Here is a 24,237-nt window from a genome sequence, read left to right as displayed (position 1 = left end):
TATTATCTACTTAATCACAGTTATTAACGGTTAGGTTAGGTATAAGGAATGATTCAAATGTGTTTGGCTATTGTTTTATTCTGGTAATACACCAATTATAAAATTTAATGTGGCGTATCAGTCATGCTTGGAACGGATTAGGGCATTTACATGTAAAACGCATCTCTACTTACGAAATTTTCAGGTTACGAGACTACTTCCAGAACCAATTAATATTGTAAGTAAATCGTACCACTGTATAGTGTGTAAACATTGCACTTACATGTAAATTAGTGAGATAAAAAATAGTGTACGTTTGTTAGAATTTTTTTTTTTTTTTCCCTACATTTGTTTAGCTAAATGTGAATTTCCTCAAACACTGTACTACTAAACTATTTACTGTTACTTAAAACAATAGCATTTTCAAGGACTCCCATTCAAATAATGTTTAACTCCTTTGCCTCACAGTTGTGAGGTTTTTGGTTTGAAACTAAATCTCAAAATTGGCCATCCTGTGTGAAGTTGCCATGTGCCAATGCAAAGTATTTTTGCAGGTGACGTGCCCTATAATTGATTTGTAACCACTCCACGGTACCATAGGCCATATTTTTGATAAACAATGTCTTCATCTAGTTATACTGTGCAAGTGTATCTAATGAGTTGGCTATTGAGTGTCTCGTAAAACAGTACCTGAATGCCTTTCAAGGATGAGGCGCCCATGTAAAGGAAGACACCATATAACACTGGCATGGGAATGAACTGAGTAAGAAAATATATTTATAAAAACAAGTTTAAAAAATGCTCTGACTCAACAGGTGACAACCAGAGGGTGGCAGCACTCACCTGAAGCGCTCCAGTCATGAATACAGAGCATCCCATGAGCAAGAAGATGACCAGACCAGTGAGCCTCTGCTCTCTGATGCCCAGAAAGCGAGGCTGCTCTCCTGGAGCTGAGCTTTCGGACTCCAGCTTCAAACTATTCACGTGAGAGATGGATAAAACAGTTGCAGCTACGAACCACGGTAAACCCATGATGGAGCACACGGCCAGCATCAGCCCCACCATCAGTAGGTCCAAGTGGTACCCGCAACCTTTCTGAAAATAAATTAAAAAATACAGGAACCTTTAGAGTCAGGTTTGAGGTCTCTGGCTTTCAAACAATACGTCAAGAATGAAAATATGGGCTTCCTATGGCAATCAGGGTCAGCCGGGTTCATCGGCAAGGGAGCCACAAGTATAGTAGGCTATACTGCAGCTTTATAGATGTTTTATTAGTATTTGCTGAAAATAACTCATAATCGCGTGCCTGTTTCAAAATATACAAAAGAACCCCCTTCACCGCATACTGTAACTATTTTTGTCAAACATTGGCACGTATTTTACAGTTCCGGACTGTTACGGATGGGGAGTAATTTTTCCTTTTGTTCAGGTATGTATGTTTTTCCTTTCACTTTGTACTGGTTTATGTTGGTTTTCACCTGTATTTTTCATTTGCAGTAGTTTCCACCTGTGTGATCTCAGAAGGCCTCCACAGCTGGAACCACTTCCTCATTAGTCAATCATCCAATCATCTGTTCGTCCTGCCACTATATAAGTTGAATTGTTTGCTCTGTTCAAGAGAGGCGGTGGCAGCTCTCACTTTGGTTGTATTGGTTTGTTGAAGCCTGTTATGTTTTGACTTTGATTCTGTTTGTGAAGTTTGCTTTCTGCCACTTGTTTATTAATGATCTCTTTTGTCTTTTTCTTTAGGTTGGCGCAGAGCACAGAGGTAGGGACTTTAGTTAGACACCTGCAGGTCTACATCGTGTCTCCCACCTCACGTAGGTACCAACTCTCTGTATTAGTCCATTAGATAGAGCGGCAACACCACCCATGTATTTTGGGGCACAATAGGTGCCTGTCACTGTAGTGTTTTAGTTTGGGGGTTGTTTTGGGTTCTAGGTTTAGTTGGGGTTTTTGAACTGTTTATTTGGTGTTTGCTGCATAGTGCAGGGGGTTGGGTAAATGTTTGTGTGCTCTGTGTCCATTGTTTCTTTTCTGTTAAATAAACTTTTTATTTGCAATTTTGACTTGTCACTGCCTTCTCCTTGCACACCTGCCGTCTTATGTTACGCCGCGGCCCCTGACCACCAGGGGTACTCGTAACACGGACTTAAAAATTAGATCAGCAAAAAAATCCCACCAAAAACTAAATATTTATTTTAGGTGTGTTTTCAACTGATTTCAGAATACCAAATTCGAGGTAAAAAAAAAACAAAAATAAAACTGTGAGCTTGTTGGCATCAGTGTTAGAAGGCAAGCCCATTCCCCTCTAGGTGTATATTTTCGTTTCCAAACCTCTGTCATTTTTCGGCGATATTTATCCCTTTAAAGTGTGAAAAATGGCTTGAAAAGAAATCTATTGATCCTTTTGAATGCTTAAAATATCTGACTTGTGAGAAACTTGACCTACTTCCTTGTTCTGTGTGGATGCGAATCACATCATGTTTCTTACGGGATCATTGTAAGTGAAACAAGATGAGCCACTATGGAAACTGCATGCATATTTATTTCCACCTTCATGTTCTATGATTTGAAAAAGGAAGAGTATTTGACTGCCAGTTTCAGTTTCCCGACCTTAACCCCACAAGCCCTTTCAGTACCAGCAGTTTATGCTCTTTCCGGTTGATGATGACAGCAGTTATCTGTTGGTCCATGAAGATTAAAATGGTACAAAGAAGAGCAGGGATGGACGCTGCCAGGACCGTCCACCAGGGGTTACGTCCTATTGGGTTGATCAGCCACCCTCTGTCATCTCTGGTGGGCTAATGGAGGAACCCAGTCAAAACATGCAAATACAGTACAATTTGATCATTTATACAGCAATGAGTGCTTTTTCTAAATTTACCTGGAATTTGCTGGGCACCTTTAACTTCTGGGAGGGTACCCCTATGATGTAATCGAGCAATACCATGAAGACAATTGTGAGGAAGACTGCAAAGTCACTAATCATGGACCGCACCTGATAGTAAGGAATAAGGAAAGTGCAGTGAAGAAATGCTACAATCAAAATAAGTATAATGATGATAATTTCTTCAAAGATTATATCAAGATGACCATAAACAGCAAACATCTATCTCAGGACTGTCAAAGTTTTTTACATGGCAGGCCAAAGGTTGTAGTGGTATGTAGTACTGCAACGATTAATCGATTAACTTGAGTATTCGATTAGGAAAAAAAGATTCGAATTAAAATTTGCTGCTTCGAGTATTCGTTTAATCAAAGTGGCGTTGTAATGGTTTGTTTTTAAAGCGTTTGCATTTAGTTTGATTGATTTGGGTGGATACACTGCCTCTAGTCTGCCTCATTTCACATGGCTGAATCAAGCTGCTCCCTGTTAAGACCAATATAAGCAAAGTTTTTGTTTGAGCTATTTTTTTTTCACTGCATTCGTAATTTAGTTTATAGGTATATTTAGCCTTTTTTTGTGGGAATATGTGTCCGAACCATTTGTTAAGAGCATTGTTAAGAATTTTTTTTTTTTTTTTTTTTTAAATATGAGCATTTTATGGCATTTAAGCTAGCGAACTTTTGCTGTGCAAGTTAGCCAATTCTTCTTTTGCTGTACATAGATTCTCATTTATTTATTTTTCTATAACGTTTGAGGCTCAGCTCAGCTATTTTAATTTTTTATGTTCATTATCTGATTAATCGATTATTCAAACTAACTAGCTCATCGATTAATCAACTACCAAAGTAATCGATAGCTGCAGCCCTAGTGGTATGGTTGCAATTTCATGTTTTCTGTGAACACGTACTGCCGTTTAACCCTTTCAGGGACGGTAGAAACAAAAGTGGACAGCTATTCAAAAGTTAACACATAAGACCTTCATAGATATATATTTCCATTTATTCACTTGAACATATATATTTTCATTTCACAGCGTTGCACATAACCATTCTTTGTTGCTGCTAGCGTACAAGGACTTCTTCCATTGTTTTATCTAGGTAGGGGTCGGCACTAGGCAGCGGCCTGGTTTTTTTTCCCACCGTTTGTGTAGACGGAAAATAAAAACTGTATGAATTTTAAGGTTGAGGCACCTTTTCTGGGGAGCACCTCGTGGTGCTTGAGGTGGTGTGTCCTGGTCGACCAGCTTTGAATTACTCTTTCCTTAATAAATGTATATATCTTAGGTGATTATCTCTTTTTATTTGTTCCTGAATTGTGTGTCTTCATCTCCTGATTTTAAGAGAATAAAAGATCCTGTAAAAAGAAAAAAAATCAACTTTTTTCCCCCTTCACCTTTAACCATTTATTACCGGAAAAGATGCATACTGGTTGTGTTATAGGTTTGTTCATTGACACTTGCCTCGCATATTTAAAAAAAATCTTAAACGGAAGGCAAAGGCAGATGAGCTTGGACATGTATTTTAAGCGGTCGAGGGGAATCAAGAATGGCGTACCGGAAGCAACACGTCACTTCCGTTCATTAATATTCATGACGTTAGCTACTGTTGCTAAGGGAGGATGCGCCACCGTTTGTCCCCAATAGGAAATGAATGGAAATCGTGTACGAAGGAGATGTTTACAGAGCTAAACCTACCAATTCTGCCCGAAAATTATGTCCCTGGTGCCAAATTAACTTGCAAAGATGTGGAAGAACATATAAATGTTCAGTTAAAGAGTTGGCTTGAGTCTTGAGGGCTGAAAAACGAGCCGAGCTTAGGATAGCCTTAGCTTTTTTATCGACACCTTTTTCTTACGCGACTGACAATGACATTCTCCTGTTTCAACAAGCTATCCTTTACCACCAGCCCTGTCTTTCTTATGAATTATATCCTCTGGTTGTCCTACGTCTCTGACCGTTCTTGGGGGAAATTTATATTGTTAGTTATACTTCCGCCTTAGTAAAGTTGCTTTTTTTTTTACAACAGAAAAGGTAACAGTGGCAGTCAGATACCATTTTAAATTCTCTTCAGGTCATTCATTGTCAGACAGAAGCAGCACGGCAAAACGTCACGCAAAAAAAATAAGTTAAAAATATAAAAATGGCTTACTTCTTTGTCCTCTGAAAGACCATGCCAACCAACAAAATATTTACTGCATATGAAATGTGAATGGATTCAATGAGCTGTCGTTAAATGTCTAGGTCGTTTGTACAAGTTCCAAAAAAGCAATGTGTGATTGGCATGTTCGTTTTTGAAAGATAACCGGAGAAAAGTAGCACAATTAACATTGTTTCTATGTGAGGGCGGGTCTATAATGTCCCACTTCAGCTTTACTTCCGCTTTACGATGCGACGTCACGGTCTTAAAAATAGCATGCATGCGGTACGCCATTAGAGTTGTTCAGATACTGAAGAAAATCAAGGTTTTACTTACACTAGGAGTCGGTAACCCAAAATGTTGAAAGACCCGCAAAAAAGAGCCGCAAAAAATTAAAAGCCTTAAATAAGCCTAATAATGAAGGCAATACATGCTGTACGTCTCTGTATTAGCTATAATAGTCTGCTATCAAAATGACTAAGTTGGCTAAAAATGCATAACGAGCCTTCATGATTTAATGATTATTCTCTATTTAGTGCATCCAATGCACCACGTAACTACTATGTTGTATGATGCCACCTCAAGTTTAACTTCATTACAATATTACTTATTTGTTTCATTGCTTTTATGAAATTAAATAAATGCAATAAAGAAATATGATTTTTTAATGTAATTTTTATTTTGAGGTTTCGAAAAACAACAAAATGGAACATGCATTACATGCCCATTATCCGGGCATGTCTTTGATTTTCTTTATTATCTCGATTTTGGTTTTGAAGTCTGCAAATAGGTGTTCTGATATGTGTATGAATGTCTCCTTCATGGACTCACCATCTGTGAACAGTTTTCCATGCTTTATTATCTCCCAGGTTGCAACAAAACTTGCAGCAGTAGTGGAGTTTGTTGATGCAATTCACTTCTTAAATCTATTTTTGCGCTCGTCAAAGTTCTTCAGAAGCAATCACACTATCAACTGGATACTCGGCTTCAAATGGAACATGCCTTCCCTGGAAATGTCTTTCCACATTACTCTTTTTGTTATTTGACAACTTCGCGCCACAGAGTAAACATTCAAGCAATCCTTCTCCATTGGCAATGAATGCAAATGATTCGGTCCAAGAAACGTTAAATCCTCTGTTCTCTGTTATTTTTCTCTTTTCCCCTTTCGGATGCATGGCCCATCACACAGCCGCTGGTTTGTTTACAATAGCCACTCGCCTGGCATCCCGCCCTGCTGATAGAAACGTGTGTCGCAGGCTATGACGCAAATCTTCGTTGACAGAAATGTTGAAATTTAATATTTATTCTACACATTTTTATAGCATTGGAAAATGTTGAGAATATTTGTGTCATTTTTTGTCCTCCTGAAGAAACCATATGAAAACAAAAAATATATTTCCTTCCCATCTTTTTCCATTTTCAAACATTTTTCAAAATGCACCAGGGAGCCACTAGGGCAGCGCTAAAGAGCCCAAAACACGGGTTGCCGACCTCCGACTTACAGCAACAATTTTGTTTGTTCATGTTATGCTATTGGTCCCTTAATGTTATCGAATATGTATGGCTGCCCGTTCTCTCTCTTATCCTGCTCGGCTGGCTCGCACTTTCGTTGCATTGTTAGACTTAAACCCTTATGGTAATTGTTATGTAAGGATTACGGTAAGGAAATGTTCATCAAAGAAGGTGCCAACCCTGAAATATTCATAACTTCAAACAATAATTACATCGTCCTTGCTCTTCAGCTGATACTGAATGTATAATCCATCTGCAACCTACACGGAACCTTCAAAATCAGTGTGCGTGCGTGTTTGCAGCTCCCTCTTTTTACTGATTACCTTGGTAGGAAAGTAGCGACTTGTTTTAAACTGTTTGAGAAATGCTGACATGAAGAAAGTGGAGAAGAACAAGATGACGGACCAAAAGAGGACATCTGGGGTGTAGGGGCCGTGATGGCCGCATGATGTCCCTTCAAAATGTCCCTGCAGACTTATACATTCCTGTTAAAAGAGGACAAGTTTGTCTCAGATGATTTGCTCAATCAGGGGAGTACATTAACCAGAAAGTTTGCAAGTGAATAAGTGACCGTAGGAGCACCGTTAAGGTGGAAAAGGCTATTGACCCTTAACAAGACAACATGGCGCTGTGTTCAGTGAAGAAAAGCTAATCGATGAAACGTCCTTATCAGTGTTTGCCTCCACAGAGGTGAGGCGCTTGGAAGAAGGGGTCAATTGCTTGGTAACAAATGTAAACGTGCGAGCGCAAATGCATTTCGCGAAGCTTGACATATTTAGGTTACCTTGACAGTGAGGTTGGCCCAAGGAACAAAAGCAGCTGTGATGTTTCTCTCGCTCCACAGTTCTAAAGTTTTATTGCTCGGATTAACTGGCTCTGTACACCTGCAGCTAAAGTAAAAGAGAGCACAATAATGATATGTTAGTTGTAGCCCGCTAAAAAATAATAGTATGCAGTAGGGTTGTTCCGATCATGTTTTTTTGCTCCCGATCCGATCCCGATCGATTTACTTTGAGTATCTGCCGATCCCGATATTTCCCGATCCGATTGCTTTTTTTTTTTGCTCCCGATTCAATTCCAATCATTCCCGATAATTTTTCCTGATCATATACATTTTGGCAATGCATTAAGAAAAAAATGAATACAACTCGGATGAATATATGTATTCAACATACAGTACCTAAGTACTGCATTTGTTTATTATGACAATAAATCCTCAAGATGGCATTTACATGATTAACATTCTTTCTGTGAGAGGGATCCACTGATAGAAAGACTTGTGACTTTTTATATTGTGACTAAATATTGACATCTAGTGTATTTGTTGAGCTTTCAGTAAATGATACTGTGGCCATCCCAAATGCATGATGGGAAATGGAACCATGACTGTGCAACGTGCTACCAATTGCTATATCTTCTCTGTACTGGGAAATTACATAAGGTGTTAAGACAATGATCAATTGACACCTTGCTTCCCCACATTGCATCCCATGATATTTCTAATCATAGGAAGAGGGATTGTAAGGCTTTAGCCAATTAATAAAAGGCTCCAAAGGCTGCCAAAGTTCACTATACTCATATTGCGTTGCCTTTTATCTCTCTACATTAAAAGGCGTCATTACAGATTGAGCGCGTCAATGAGTGAGAGGGTCATGCAGCGCATGCACTAATTGCGTTAAAAATTTTAACGTGACACATTTTACAAAAAATCAATTGCCCCCGTTATCGGGATCAATTTGATAACCCTACCTTAAGCCTAAAGTAAAGACTCTGGATGAGTGTAACATATTATGTCTGTGACGTTAAATACAATCAGAAAACGATTTAATAAAAAAAAATATATATATATATATATATATATATATATGTATTAAAAAAAGGCATGGCCGATATTTTTTTGCCGATTCTGATACTTTGAAAATGACGTGATCGGGACATCTCTAGTATACAGTAGAAACTCTAATGATGAACCCAATATTTCCAAAGCACTGCTCAATCGTTGTTTCTTCATACAGAAAAATCACATACAATATTGTTGTTTTTTTTCCCCTGTCCTCTTTTACAGCACGTCGCACAAGGCACGTGCTTTGACTGATTCGTACTATTTCAACGTTGAAACGCAAAGAAGGCTCTCTTTTCATTTCACCCCTAATGTTTATAGTTGCGGCAAAAATGGTGGTTTTTCGACTAAAAAAGCCCTATTCATTTCCAAATGCAAATAAAAACAAACTGTGCTCCTTACTATGCTAGTGTGAGCTTGTCCAGATCACTGTGTGCATTGAAAGGGTAAATTTCTCCCAGGTGGAACAGCTTCTCCAAGGCCTCATAGATGAAGATGATACAGATGAGGGCGGCAAAGGCCTCTTCTGTGAAGCGAGTGATGTAGCACACCAGAGAGCTGGCGTCTGTGGCAACTAGCAACAAACACAACAATGCTGTCCACATGCCAATGCAGGCCCTTAGTGACAGGTAGGAGAGGTTGTAGTCCCTGAAGAATCAAATATTTATCATGTAAACACATCAGACAGAGCATAATGTCAATGTGACTAAGGGCAACATTTATTCCAAACATACTTGCAGAATTTGAAAAGGATTTTCTCAAAGACTAGGACAGGTCCTGTGCTACCCAGAATCGTGAGAGGCTGGCCAGCAAACAGTGAGTAGGCTACCCCAGTCATGGATGCACCGAGTAAAGACTCAATGGCACTCTGGAATACAAAGCACATGTTCGTATTTACTAATAAAGCTGACTAACAATTAATAAAAATGACTTTTTCCTATGTGCACAGTTTAGGAATATCTAGCTGCTGACATTCTGTACATTTTTTTGACTCTTACAATGCGTCCCTCTGTTGCCTCTCCAAGCAGCCCCCCAAAGGTGATGACAGGAGACATGCAGGCACAGTATAGGAAGAGGAAAGAGGCCACGCACTGCAGGCTCAGACCGTCTTTATAGTCACTCAGATAGAAGGGAGCCTTCCTTTTGATGTCCATTATCAAACCACCAAACAACCTGCTCATGACACACAAAAGGGAGCAGAAAATATGCATAACATGTCATAATTTGTTTTCCATTTCAGTCCTCCTAAGACATGAGAGTGTTTCACATTTTAATAATTCTGCTTCCTCTTAACATTCGCATTGAATAACAATGCACGAACCAAAATAATTATTTGGTTATGGTTACTGTAGTTTTAAATACAATTTGACCCTTTCAAGAAGATTCTGCAAGGTCCCCGTAAGAATCGTTCAGTTTTATTCTAACTATAATTCCGCATTCATTAACTAAGCTAATCAGAAAATCTACATTTATTAATTCTGACAATTTTTTCATTAATTATTCCAAGTGACTATCAAAGGCATTAGCCTCGCATGGACCTTGCTTTGTCCAGTAGGACAAACCATACTAAAACAGGACAATGCTTTCAGCCAACCGCTATAGCAGCATAGAAATGAAGAATGGATTTTTGTCCGTTTACAGCGCATTCCAAATTATTATGCAAAAGACGTTTTCTCCAATTTTACTCATAGTTGATGTAAAATGATTCTCAAAATAATTTGAGAATAATTTTCTCATTTTTTAACAAACATACTAGGGCTGAACGATATTGGAAAAAAAACATAGTTCCACTTTTTGGGGGTTTGTGATATACAGTGATCCCTCGCTACTTCGCGGTTCAACCTTCACGCCCTTAGTCCATCGCAGCTTTGTTTTTTTTTTTCCCAATTAAAAAAAAAAAAAAAAAATTTATAGAGCTGTGCCGATCCGATCACATAGTCTCTCACTCTAGCTCCTGCCGCTTTTCTTGGTCAGGCAATGCACTGGAGTTGTCTATTAAAGTTAACGATGATTGACAGATGTTAAGGTTAAGACGCTTGTAAGCAGAAACTTCAAAGCACCTCATACGTCAATCATTGTTTAACTTTAAACAGTTGCTGTGGCAACTCACTGTGTGTAAGTGAGCAGCTTGAGCAGATTTGAGTGGACTCACTCAGTGAAGCGTTTATTCAAGACAAGCATTTTTGTACTTGTTTAAAAAAAATTGGGTGGGACAGTAACATGTTTAAAACTGATCAAAATTATTAATTAAAATTAATATTAATTATAAACCATTTATTAAAATATATGTACACATAAGTTGTTTTTTTAATTAGACTTTTGGGGGGAAAAAAGTTAAAAAAAACATGTCTTATATGTATATGTAATACATTGAACACACACAATTTTTTTTTTTTTTTTTTAATTGGGGGTCCTGCTTCACTGTTTCACTTATCGCGGCGGCTTCTGGTCCCCATTAACCACAAAATCGAGGGATCACTGTATTGTGACATATATTGCTGGGACTATTGCGCATGCGCAAACCTACCAAAGATTAAAGTATTTTTCAACATTAGAAACTTAGGGTTTATTTATTTTTTCTTAAATTTTCAAATCATTCTCTAAAGGTTGATAAAATTACAACAACTCTCATTTACATTAAAAAAAAATAAATAAATAAAAAATAGAATTATCAGAATAATTTATACACTGATTCACCTTCCAGTTCTCTGCAGCTCAGGTCCATGGTGCTCCGCATGTAGCTCTTCTTCTACTTGGTAGACTGCCCCATTTGGGACACCAGGCATCTTCCTCTTCTCCTTCAATTACAAAAGAAAAAACTGAACATAAGCCATCTTATGTATATTGCCTTTCTAGTGCAATAATCAAAACAAAACAAAAACAACAACAAAAAACAGTTTGTACCTGAGATGGGACATTTTTGGGAGGCTCAATACGAATAGAAGGGTCCCACTCTCCGGGGGGCAAGACAGTCACTTGGTCCAAGAACTCATCTATCCCAGCTAGCAGGTCACTTTTGTCCTTTGCCTTGTATGCCACACCATGGAAGATCTAGACAACCGAAATGTCAAGAAGCATTGGCACACAACCGTTTGCATTTTTTGTATGTTAGTAATACTCAGTCAAGTTTTTTTTAAATTTTTTTTTATTTTTTAGCACTTCACTTACAGTACACTGAGGTCAAGTGGAGCAAATGAAGGGCTTTTGACAATCATGTTTTGAGTTGTTTAGCTTTGGTGGAAGTTTTGTCCTGAAGTTAGGCCTTACCTCATCTGTCATAATAGTTGCCATAGAGCGTCCAATTTCATGGTATTGCTGAGCCTTTCCATCAGGGCCCAAAAGAATGAAGAGGAATCTAAAATGATAAGTTGATGGTATTTCCACACGACCAAATGCACATAATCGAAGTGTTGTTTGCACTAGTCTGTGTAAAGTTTTGCTGCCTACCTTGTGGGTATTGGGACCTCGGTGAGGCCAGTGAGCAACACAGCAGGGGACAGGCGAACAAAGGCCACAATGGGTCTCTCCAAGAAGTCCAGCTCTCCGACCAAGACATTAGAGGCCTCAGCTCCCTCTGGGATCTTCTTCATGAAATGAAGGTCCACCTGAGAAATATTGAGAGGGTCAGAGTGGGGACTACCAGTTGGCAATGTCTCTCATGTCCATTGCATGCACCATTTTAACACCAAATGATTAGTTGACAATGATATAAATAAATAAATAAATAAATATGTTCTCGATAAATAATAAATCCTGTACATGTTAATATGCAAGTACCGCGCCACAAAAAAATAACTTAGACCTTTTAAAAGAAGTGGACCATTTAATATACAGTATGTTTTAAATCGTACTTTGCTGAGGTCCACTTGATGCCCATCCTGTCCTGCGCCATTCTTGGCAGGCTCTATTGGGGGTGCAGGTTGCGGAGATGTGGCTGACCCAGCTGCGTGTGAGCAACAAGTGGAATGGAAAAGGACACTGAAATTATTCTGTGGCTGTGCGGCATCATTTTAATGGATGCTAATAAATGTCAACTTTGATAGTCTGATGCGCTTGCCAATTTGTCCCTAAAAGATTTCTAGCCATATTGGCTTCATTCTGGAACTCCATTATATTTGTATTTAAAGTTAATGTGATCTCTCCCCTGATGATTTATTTTAGATCTACAATGTAGAGTAATAATTATAAATTCTCATATTTGAGACTTGAGACACCATTAAAATTATTAATTACATTTGAGAAACACCTGTAGATGCCATCGACACACAATATTACATAGAAAGGAAAGGTTGTTAATGACTGCAACTTGTTCCATTCGATACTGCCTCATAGTCTATATTACAGCATGGAAGTACAAAGCTTAAAATGCCTATGGCAGCAAAAAGCATGTTTATATCATATTTCACGCGGTATTTTATGCTCCTGAATGAAATGGACCGCTTGGATGTGTGTGGAAGCGATCGATATATTTATTTACTTTTTTGAATCTCACTCCATGAAATTGAGTGACTTCCTGGATTGACGAAGAATGTGAATGTGACGTCAGCGGGCAAATCATCTTCAGTATACAGCCAAAACTACAGTATGTAGAACGACTGCGGATTCGGCTGATTTTGCAGATTAATTCTTTTATTTTATCATCACGCCAGCCCAATGTGCTGCAACCTTTTGTTGCTGCACCAGGGAGAGGCGTGTGAGCCCTTTTGGGTTTCAAAAAGTTCCTGTTCACCGCAGATAATGGCCAAAACAAGTCCGACAACTGTGGGACCATTGGACCGACAATAAAATGAGTAAGCCACATGTTTTATACTACGTCAAATACTGGGACCATGGCACACGTTTTAATAAGGAGGTGGCTTGCATTTTGTGGGTGACAATGCTCCTTGTCCACTGAGAAGGCCACTCGCCCGACGACCGGCGGCTTGTCACACACCATGGTCACTTCCACCCCCTCGGTGCTATTCGCGTGCTCGCTGAGAATGCGCTTGCCACGAGTATCATCCCGCTCAGACATCGGCCGGTTTGGATAGCCGATCTAGCCCGCTCGGTCCTATTCGCTTGCCCGCCAAAAAGGCGCTTTCCTAGGCTTGGCGACGAGCAGCCCCCCATTCCGACGTCGGCCTGTTTGGCTGGCCAATCCAGCCCGGTTGGTCCTATTTGCCTGCTCGCCGAGAATGCGCTTTCCTCGGCTTGGCCACGAGCAGCGCAGCCCCTCGCTCCAACATCCGCTTGTTTGTCCACCTAACCAGTCCGCTCGGTCCTACTCGTGTGCCCGCCGAGAATGCGCTTTCCTCGGCTAGGCCACGAGCAGCTCCCCGCTCCAACGTCGGATGGTTTGTCCACCAAGAATGGGCTATTTTCAGCGTTCACTCATGGTGACGAGTACTGCCAGCCCACAGTGGCCGCAGCAGAACGACGAGCCGTAACTTGCTCACCCCCGGGGGCTGGTCGATCTGTGAAGACAATCCACCCAGCCGCCGTGTGTGACATGAGTCGGAGTAGTTTTGTGTGATTTTTCGTTTTCGAAAGGCAAGAATAAGGCTGGGAAAAGCTGCTCGTTTCAGGTTTGCATGTCGGCTAGCTGTCACGCCTCCTGCTTTGTTTACGCCCTTTCCTCCGTCTCCGAAGCTGGGGTAGGAAATGACAAAAGCCGGAATAACTCCGGTGGCATGATATACCGCTCGGGAGAGGAAGAAGTCGGCAGTTTTGACCATTATGCAGTAATTTTGCCCTGTCATACTGAATAAATGCATTTTTAATATTTTATATTCCATTTAGCACAAGACTGTCATTTGTCATGAGTCATGACCATAACATTTATTTAGCAATTGGGGGAAAATACTTACAGTAGATAAAAAGAATATCCTGTGAAAATATGGGACTAGAGATTGAAACAATCATGACATTTTGCTGCTCTATGTCGTATTTTCCTCATTTTGAATCTCCCCCCTCAATGGACTGAATTCTAAATCCTGCCAACCTGTCACCGTCATCATCCAGCTGGGGATGCTAGAGTGCTATAATGACAGGCGGGTCTCTGCGCTTTGCCAAATTGTTGTATATAGTCAAATCGTCTCAAAATATGATTCTAATTCACATAATAATGCTATTTAAGCATTTTAGTAGAACGCTGGTCCAATACGCCCTTTGCCTGTTTCGCCTTTACATACAGTATACTTATATAACAAATATGAGCTGGCTTGCTTGGTTTCTATGAAAAATTAATCAAGTATTACATTGACCGCTTGACACATAACTGTTCTGCGCTTTTCATTTTGGGCAGCGTTGTCATAAATAAAGCTTATAGTGTATGGCACACTTGAACAAATGTGATAAGCAACAATCTATATATCTTGACTATGGACAGAAGAGAATTTACCAAAAAATGTATATTCATCTTTATCAAGGGGCATTTGTTATACAAAAACCTGTTAGATGAGGCTCTGATTGTTTGCGAGTCCCCTCTGCAATGGAGCGCACGATGGGCATGAGGTTTTTCTTCTTCTCATTCTGGTGGTGGTGCCGCTTTAGCAAGGCCTCCCGCACTTTTATCCTCACACTGTCGTCCAGTTCATGAGAAGCCTCCTGATGATCCAGGACCATGTCTGCATTAAAGAAATAATAAATGTGTGAGTACAAAAAGGTACCATACTATAACAACAGCTTTATTATTGCAGTGGTTTCTGTTGGAGTACGACTGTAATAATTGCATCATTTGATAGTTTTAGACTACGCAGGCATACCAAATGAAGTGGTCAATGCTTAAAGGATACTCATTGACCACTTCACTTAGGACCAAGTTACAAATTCCACTGATAGGAACAAAATATAGTTAATTATTGCTAAATGGCCATACTGTAACTTCCAAACCATTATTATGTTAAATAACATTGCTCTGTATGAAGACTCTGACCATGTTCATAATTTCTCACAACTACTAAAAGTACTACCCAGATTTTTTCTGTGTCCTTTCCAAGATGCTGAGCCATTAATAAACTTTTCTACCTTACCTTTTTATCAGACAGTTTATATTCATGCACTTAGTCAGAAACACACACACATGTACATACACAGTCCACATTAAATCTGAGCACATCCAAGGGCCACTGCTGACAGGCTGAGTTGAGCACCAGTATAGTCAGCCTTGCTAATTGGAGCACCAACAAGTGGACAGCAGAACCATGGCGGAAAATGCATCACAATTCACTCAAAGGTTAATTCGCTACATGAATAACAACGACACACACACACACACACAAAAAAAAAAAAACACTATTTAAGGAAACTCCTATCCGCCCAAATTACTAGTACTGCAATTAATTTTGAGTAATAACTGCTAACTATAGTGGTGTGACAAAATATTGAAATGGTGATATATTAAGATACTATGAATTCCAAAAGGTTATCGATATGCTCATGCCAAGAACTGAGATAGAGATATCGTTTAAAAAGTGTCAATATTAAAAAAAAAAAAAAAAAAAAAGAAAAAAAAAAAGAAAAGAAAAGAAAAAAAAAATAGAACCAATAAGCTGCTACCAAAATCTTCCACCATAAAAGTGTCTCAGTTAACTCTATGACTGCCATTGACGGCGCTCGATGCCCAATCCATTAAAAATGAAAAGGGTGAACAAACGTTCATTTGTTCGAAACCAGAGCATTCACAGGCATTCTTTCCGATTTTCGAGGCATTTACAAGTCACTTTGGCTAGGTTCATACTACAGGTCTTAATGCACGAATCCGATTTTTTCGTGTTTTTCCAACTCGAGTCAGGCATTAACTTGACGGTCTGAATGGAACAAGTCGCATAGAAGTGGACCATTTCAAATCCGATCCGAGTCACTTTCGTATGTGGTTCAAATCCGATCTGGGCCACATTTTTCAGAACGTGACTGGCGATCTCAACTGTCAAGACTCCAGATCGGAATTCATGCAGCAATTACGTCTGCAAAGACCAAAGGCACGGAGGACGACAGCCATGTAGGCATTAGCGCCTAGCTTAAACCTAAACTAGCTTTTAAGCATGAAGCGGGCTTGACCACAGTCATATAAAAATAAAATGAAGAAAAGAATAAGCCTGACAATTTTCGATTTTCATTCTGTGCGCCGAATGAGCAATATTTCATTATTGCACACATGGCCAAGTTGGGGCAAACTGACGCACCCACGTCATTTCACGCACACACGTCAAGGCTCATGTATGTGCGTGTATGCGTTCTATCAGCCCATATAAACTTTGAATATAAGACTAAACAGGGATTGTTAATGTCTGTTATTTGTGTCCTCTTTTTGGAAATCAAAAATATGATCACTCTGGAATGACATACAGTAATTTGTTTTGATGCTTCTGCGCATGCGGGTCTCTTTGCTGAGTGCATCTCGGACTGCGAATCAGTGCGCATGCGTGATACTTGAACTGTCTCAATGGACAAAGGCAGTGTGAACGGTCACGCCCAAAAAACAGATATGGCAAAAAATCGGATTTGTGCATTAAGACCTATAGTATGAACCTAGCCTTTCTGTTCATTTTAGGGCATTTACAAGTCACTTCTGTTGAGTTTGAGTCACTGCCTATGGATTTGGGAGATTCCCGGGTCACTTCCTGTTCTGTAACCAAGAATCAACAGGAAGTGACCTATTAAAATGCCCCAAAATCAAAAGGAAGTGACTGAAAACTAACAGGTAATTTGGTAACAACAACAGGTAACCTAAAATGGCCAAAAATGACCTCGTTGCCTGGCATTGGCTGCCACTGACGGCAGTAGAAGTGGGAAGGGCCCGTTTGAAGTGGGAGGGGTTCATTCGCTACCACCCTCCTAGTTCAAATGGATTGGACATCTACTAGTGATAAACTTACAGAAGAATGAAGATAGCTAGTTTTTCTGTTTATTAGTTGTTTTGTAGAATACCCTGGAATGATTTCCTGACCAATGTATCAATCAGCGTGAGATCATCGTTACTGTGAGCTTGGTATCGTAAATCGTATCGTATCGTGAGCTACCAAGAGGTTTTCACTCCTAGTTAACTACCATTATAGTAGTATCATTACTCATTTTAATAAGGTTGTTTTTCTAGTGCATCTAAAAGTAGAAATGTCATTAAACATGCCTTTGCTCAATGTGTCTGCTTCTGCAGGTGCTTGTGGCAGGAGTCACATGGTTAAGTGTGTGTCTGTGTGCGCATGCCTGAATTAGTCACTAAATCCTTTTGGATAACTTGAGGTGAATTGACAGTGGTAATTCAGTCATTCTGTCCATCAGATTTTTCATAAATCAAAATGAAGTTGCAAATCCAAAAACCCATTGATTTATAAATGAAAAAAAAAACGAAAATTGTCTGTGGTGCCCAAACTTTTTCATACCACTGTAGATACATATACACACACATACATGGATATACATATGTCTGCTTTGTGTACTGTATTAGCCAGTGTATTTCAAATGGCCCGGTACTTGCAAGACAATACATCTTTGTGTTATCAAACATGTCTGTCATTGAAAGTAATATCTGGCTGTCAGTTACAGAGAAACAGATCCATTTTTGATCACCTAGAAGCTATTCATCATATCATATGCCGCACCTGCAATCTCCTCAATACAGTCAGCATGCATGTCGAGCAACACACTGCCATTGATGATGCAACTCCGCAACTCAAAGAGACTGTGGAGAGAAAGCGTAGCCACGTACGGCTTGCTCCACCTCTCACCCCCATCCTCCACATCCTCCTCAAACTTTAGCCACCTGAGAAGATATGGAGAGCGACAGCAGCACAGTCATGATTCACTAAGATACAAAACATCTTACATGATGTTACTAAAATTGCTAAAACTAGTGAACTTCTGACAAATCAAATATAAAATAGACATGTGTTCAAGACCTCAAAGTACATTACTACAAGTACATTAAATGAAAATCACAAAAATGTGATGAAAAATGGAATGTGAAAACGGAAAAACTCTTTATAGCACCACGTAATCCAACTTTGTTTTGATTGTGAGTTGAGCGGTAACACTTAGTTAATGCAATGACTCATGTTTAAGTAACATGACAATAATTCATTTAATCCTTATCTAACATTTATTAATATATTAATTAACATGAGTTAATGCATTAGTTAATGCATTTGAAGACAATAAATAATGTTTAAGTAACATTACAATAATTCATATAAGTGCTTATGTAACATTTATTAATACATTAATTAACATGAGTTAATGCATTAGTTAATACTAGGGCTGCAGCTATCGAATATTTTAGTAATCGAGTAATCGACTGAAAATTCTATCGATTAATCGAGTAATCGGATAAAACAAATATATTTTTAGGTGAAGAGCAATTATAGATATACATGAGAAAACAAGACATTTTATCATTTTCAGTCAATCAATGTCTTTATTTTTGATGTATATTGTTGAAAACAGCCAACAATTGCATCTCAGATGTAACTAGAATTTTAAAAAATGACTAATTCACTGCTTTCACTCAAAAAACCTTTAGATCTTATTTATATATATATATATATATATATATATATATATATATATATATATATATATATATATATAAACACACCTAAAAATGCCTTTACGCTTGATAACACACATCACTTAAAAGTTAGGATTTTTTCCTACGTTTTTCAATTAAATTTCTATTTGTGTCAAGCCATTTTTAAGTTCTAGTTAAGTTTTAAGTTAGTCTAAACTGTAAGTCCTGATAGGATTTAAGTTTTTGCACTGTTCAGAATAAATGTATGATACAGGCTGTATTGGAGCACATCAGGGACTAGTGCTACTTGGTGTTTTATCCAGCAATGATTACTGAGCTAAAATTGATAGTTAGCATTGTTGAGTTTTTATTTGACATGCTCATCACTCCACAACGCTATGTTATGTTATAGCCTGTATGTAAGACACGTTAGCCACGCATCGAAAGCGGTCTTAATTAATTGAAACCTAGCCCTCCGCAGTGCTAACGTAAGGTGAGCTAGTAGTGACAGTAACGTTAATCTTATACAGTATATTAGCGTTTAGCGCTCTTTATTAGCGCTTAGCGCTCTACTGCTTTAAGATGGCGGCTGTTTGCTAACGCTGCCCAGACGCGGCCTAGTCTGTCATTGCGCATCTAGTTCAACATACATGTGATCTCTATGAGACTCACTGGACGCCACCTGCAACTAACGTAGCATGAGCGGGCTAGTATTTAGCAACGTCGGCGTCGTTTGTAGCGGTTGTCGGCTTAAGTAAGTTTTTTTTTTTTGCTTCTTCCTCTACGCACGTGACATCAGCGCGTTGTCCCGCATTAAAAGTAGTCCGAGCAAAACGTGATGCTTAGAGCTGTCAAAATAAACGATTACTCGAGGTGAATAAAATTACTCGGATCAGTTTTTAAACTCGAGTTACTCGAGTTGCTCGAGTATTCGTTTCAGCTCTAGTTAATACATTAGTAAAATGCATTAGTTAATGCATAACCAGACAGTAACTAATAGTTTGGTAAAATTAAAAATATATATAGACCTATATAGGGTTAGGTTTTAGGGTTAAGGTTTGTTAACTTAAGCATTTATAATTTCTTAGTTAAGGGAGACATGTGCTACGCTTTACAATAAGGGTCCAAAAAGCATTCAGTAATGGTTAATAAAGTTTAAGGGGGGGGGGCTTAAGCATTAATAATTTCTTACTTAAGGGACACATGTGCTACACTTTACAATAAGGGTCCAAAAAGCATTCAGTAATGGTTAATAAAGGTTAAGAGGGGGGAACTTAAGCATTTATAATTTCTTAGTTAAGGGATGCGTGTGCTACACTTTACAATAAGGGTCCAAAAAACATTCAGTAATGGTTAATTAAGGTTAAGTAATACTTATGAGGTACGTTCACGTTAAAAATAATACCATACTTAAGGTTAGGTTATAATATACAGTATAATATATATATTACTTAACATTAATTCACATATACATTAGTGCATTAATAAATAGTTATTAATGTATACTGGTACTAGTTAGTGATTATGTTACTTTAAAATGAGAAACATTGCTCTGTGAGTCCTTGGGTGCTGCTAACCTAACCTTAAGAATGGTATTATTTCATGTGAATGTACCTCATAAGTATTACTTAACCTTAATTAACCATTACTGAATGTTTTTGGACCCTTATTGTAAAGTGTAGCACGTTTCCCTTAACTAAGAAAATATAAATGCTCAAGTCCCCCCCCCCCCTTACCATTTATCAACCATTACTGAATGCTTTTTGGACCCCTATTGTAAAGTGTAGAACATGTGTCCCTTAACTAAGAAATTATAAATGCTAAGTTAACAAACCCTAACCCTAAATCCTAACCCTATATAGGCCTTTTTTTTTTTTTTTTTTTTTAACCAAACCATTAGTTACTGTCTGCATTAACTCATGCATTAACTAATGCATTAGCTAAAGCATTAACTCATGTTAATTAATATATTAATAAATGTTAGATAAGAAATTATATTAACTATTGTAATTTTACTTAAACATTAGTTATTGTCTAAAAATGCATTAACTAATGTTAATCAAGGGACCCTTATTGTTAAGTGTTACCAGTTTAGAAAATGATCAAAGGTTGATCAATATGAAATTAATATTTTGCATCACAATGTGGGAGTGCACTTTGCTCCTCCTGGTCAAGAAATCGTACAGTAGCCTCTAAATGTGAACTTCCTGCCAAGCCGCCAGAAGCTTTTATTACCAAGCTTTGTTGCCAATGGCTCTCAAAGGAAATACTGACCTGGCCGTTTCCTTCCACTCAGCATCTTTGCCATCTTTCACACAGATCTCATCAAGCTCAGTGAACAACTCGTGGGCCACATGCTCAGCATCTTCTTCAGTTCCCAGAATGAACTGGACCCGCTGGGACGGCGTGTCTGTTAAAGTGACAACATGGCAGTGACAATTTTCTCCACTTAGAGGAGTTTCCATTAAATGAAAATACTTGTCACAATTTTATAGTACATACTGTACAGTACCAGTAGTTTTTTGTGTGTAAAGGTTTATGATTGTATCCATTTGTGTGTTACTACTAGTGTAACTGTGCACATAAGGGTACATGCAGACCAGTCCATGCTAATTATAAGGCTTGTCAATCTTGGCCAAGGGGCATGTACACGTGTATGTGTTTGGACACGCATGGGGGCGCATGTGTGTGTGTGTGAGCATGAGTATTGATAGCCATGATTGAACAGCCAATAAGACCTCTGTGTGATGTAATTGTTAAAATAAATAATATTATACAGACCAACTGGCAAATAAGTGTCAAGACTGTCAACATGAAGTACTGGTAAATGTGTTTCCTCCTACCATGACAGGGAATCTTCTCATTTCCGCCGCTTTGTTGCATTGTAATGCTTCCTGTCCTCTTGTCTTTCTTACGATGCCGAGAGCCATGAGCCTTGTGGTGTCGATGGCTCTGTCGGGGCATCCGAACACCCACGAAGAGAGTCCTGTGACCTGAACAGGAGGTGACAGATCTTATTCAATATTTATTGTATTCAAGGATGAAAAGTAGTCTTACCGACCACACCATTAAATACACCTACTTCATTCAATAGAATCTAGTACATGCTGTATCAATAACTGTCGAGTTATTAAGTCTTGGTTTTGTTTGGCATTGTCAGGATTAATTCAACAATGTGTAGATTTTTTAAAAATATAATATTAGTATTATTCAATTTAATATAATGTAAATGTGTTTGAGGACTGACAGCTCACAATAATGTCTACACTAGCATGGTCATCATTTGGGTTTGATTTGCGCTAGCCGTGGGCATCAGTCAGTTTCACTACAACAGATATGATACAGAGACAGTTTGACAGCATATAAATAGCAGACATTTCCAACAAGGAACAGTGTTTGCTTGAAAAAATGTTGCTGAGGTCAAATTTTTAAATGAAGGAATTAATCGAGGATTAAAATGTTTACTATGCCACAGCATTTCATAGTAATCCACTGATACCACGTAAATGTCCCCATTAGGCATGTGCCGGTATGAGATTCTGACGGTATGATAACTTTAAGCAAAAAAATATCACCGTTTCACGGTACACGGTTTTGCAATTACAGCTCTAAAATGTTTTATTTTGAGATTTCTGGGTTACAAAAAAAAAAAAATCATTTGACCAGGATTTTGTATTTTTCATAACATTTTAGCAAGGAATGTACGTAAGAATAATGTTAAGTTAAATAAATAAATAAATGAAATATTGTAAATAAAATTTAATTGGCATACTAATTAGGCACGTTATCTGCCTCGTTAACAAGCTTACATTGCAGAATGTTTTACCACTGCTAGACACACTACATACACTGGAGTTAACTCTAGTAGCTAGTGGGAAACGTTCATGACAGCGTTAACTAACCTTACCCTTAACGTTTAATTTTGTATAATTGCAAAATCATATTGGAAATACTGCCTTCTCTGGTAGCCACCCCCCACAAATATGTCAGTTGGGCCCTCCCATTTAAGCCGAGGCTGTCTGTAACTTTGCTGTTCCCGAAGTATTCCCATAACAGTGACTTTGTTTTCTTCGATGGGGGAAAAAGTTCAGGTGTTTCATGTCCTCCAGGCAACGTGCTGCACAGCTGATTCACTGACAATGAGCAACAACTTGAAGGGTTAGCCCTGCATTTTTAGGACTTAAAAATAGTTTTTTTTTATTTTAATTTTTTTTCCCTTCAGGCATGACAAATCCAAACAAACATACAGCATTTATATGTGTTTACAATTAATTCAACCCGAAAAGAAAAGGGCTGACGGGAGAAGCCAAAGCTTATTGAAACCCGTCCCCAGTATACCATATAGGACGCATAAAATATCGAATATCAATTTTTGAGTTAATACCATAGGGAGAGTATGACGGAAAATTTTAGCAGTTTTGAAACCTTAACGTTGTCATACCACGGTATACTTTGGAACCAGTAACCGGCACATTCCTAGTCCCCATAAAGGGTTGGAGCACTGGAGACATGACTCAGATGAGATTCAGTTCAGAAAACAGCAATTTCAGTGCTTACTAGGGGTGTAACGGTACACAAAAATCTCGGTTCGGTATGTACCTCGGTTTTGAGGTCATGGTTCGGTTCATTTTCGGTACAGTAAGAAAACAAAATGCAAAATATAAATGTACTAGTTGTTTATTACACACTTTTGTGCTTTCAACAATAGGAACATTAGCCTATACAAAGCTAGAATTCTGCTCAAAAATAGAAAATACAATATTTTGAAATGTAGATATTTTGAAAAACAAAATAAAAATAAATAACATTGGCTCAGACTTTTTCTTTAAAAAAATATCTGATGTGCAAAATTGAACAGTTGCAACACTAAACAGTTTCAAGTTTCTCATATTAACTTTATGACCACAGTCTCGAAAAGTAAGGGTTACATTACATTACGTCAGAAACTCATTCGGTACACCTCCATTCCGAACCGAGCACCCCGTACCAAAACGGTTCAATGCAAATACATGTACCGTTACACCCTTAATGCTTACTATGAATTTCCAAATACTGTGACATCATTGCATCTTTGAATTTCTGTCCCTTGGCTCACCATTAACTATCTAATACTATGAACTAGTAAAAAGTGAAAAAAAGGCAGTTTTTGCACTTCTCAAAATTGGGCTTTTATTTCAGTATAGCAATAGAATGAATGCAAGCATGTATGTGGTAATACTGCTATTATGGTATCAAAAACAATACATGGTTTCCTCTTTGTATTTATACCTACCTTCAAGTTCTTCTTTCTCATAGTGGATGTTCAACACCGAGCTTGTCCCACCTTGGTCTATTACCACTTCCTCATCTGGCCGCTGAACAGCAGAAAAACAAACAAAAAAAATGAAGTGCAATGAAT

At 38.4% G+C, this 24,237-nt stretch overlaps 1 protein-coding gene across 2 annotated transcripts in view; it reads right to left on the bottom strand.

Moving 5' to 3' along the window:
• Window positions 1-24,237, bottom strand: part of slc4a8 (solute carrier family 4 member 8) — an 85,716-nt gene that overhangs the window by 16,282 nt on the left and 45,197 nt on the right. For both annotated transcript variants that reach the window (XM_057845526.1, XM_057845527.1), the window contains exons 2-20: window positions 24,112-24,193; window positions 21,683-21,832; window positions 21,114-21,249; window positions 17,935-18,095; window positions 14,785-14,961; window positions 12,208-12,299; window positions 11,804-11,961; window positions 11,624-11,711; window positions 11,261-11,407; window positions 11,054-11,154; window positions 9,355-9,529; window positions 9,091-9,224; window positions 8,759-9,004; window positions 7,301-7,406; window positions 6,840-7,001; window positions 2,867-2,980; window positions 2,622-2,783; window positions 823-1,074; window positions 670-738 (exon numbers count right to left, since the gene is read on the bottom strand). In XM_057845526.1, the coding sequence (XP_057701509.1) occupies window positions 670-738; window positions 823-1,074; window positions 2,622-2,783; window positions 2,867-2,980; window positions 6,840-7,001; window positions 7,301-7,406; window positions 8,759-9,004; window positions 9,091-9,224; window positions 9,355-9,529; window positions 11,054-11,154; window positions 11,261-11,407; window positions 11,624-11,711; window positions 11,804-11,961; window positions 12,208-12,299; window positions 14,785-14,961; window positions 17,935-18,095; window positions 21,114-21,249; window positions 21,683-21,832; window positions 24,112-24,193 (2,712 nt within the window). The remainder of the gene's footprint in view (window positions 1-669; window positions 739-822; window positions 1,075-2,621; window positions 2,784-2,866; window positions 2,981-6,839; window positions 7,002-7,300; window positions 7,407-8,758; window positions 9,005-9,090; window positions 9,225-9,354; window positions 9,530-11,053; window positions 11,155-11,260; window positions 11,408-11,623; window positions 11,712-11,803; window positions 11,962-12,207; window positions 12,300-14,784; window positions 14,962-17,934; window positions 18,096-21,113; window positions 21,250-21,682; window positions 21,833-24,111; window positions 24,194-24,237) is intronic.

The sequence above is a fragment of the Corythoichthys intestinalis genome, chromosome 9 (assembly GCF_030265065.1).
Source record: "Corythoichthys intestinalis isolate RoL2023-P3 chromosome 9, ASM3026506v1, whole genome shotgun sequence".
Lineage (NCBI taxonomy): Eukaryota > Metazoa > Chordata > Actinopteri > Syngnathiformes > Syngnathidae > Corythoichthys > Corythoichthys intestinalis.
The sequence above is the reverse complement of the archived record's forward strand: the minus strand, read 5'-3'. Positions and strand labels throughout refer to the sequence as shown.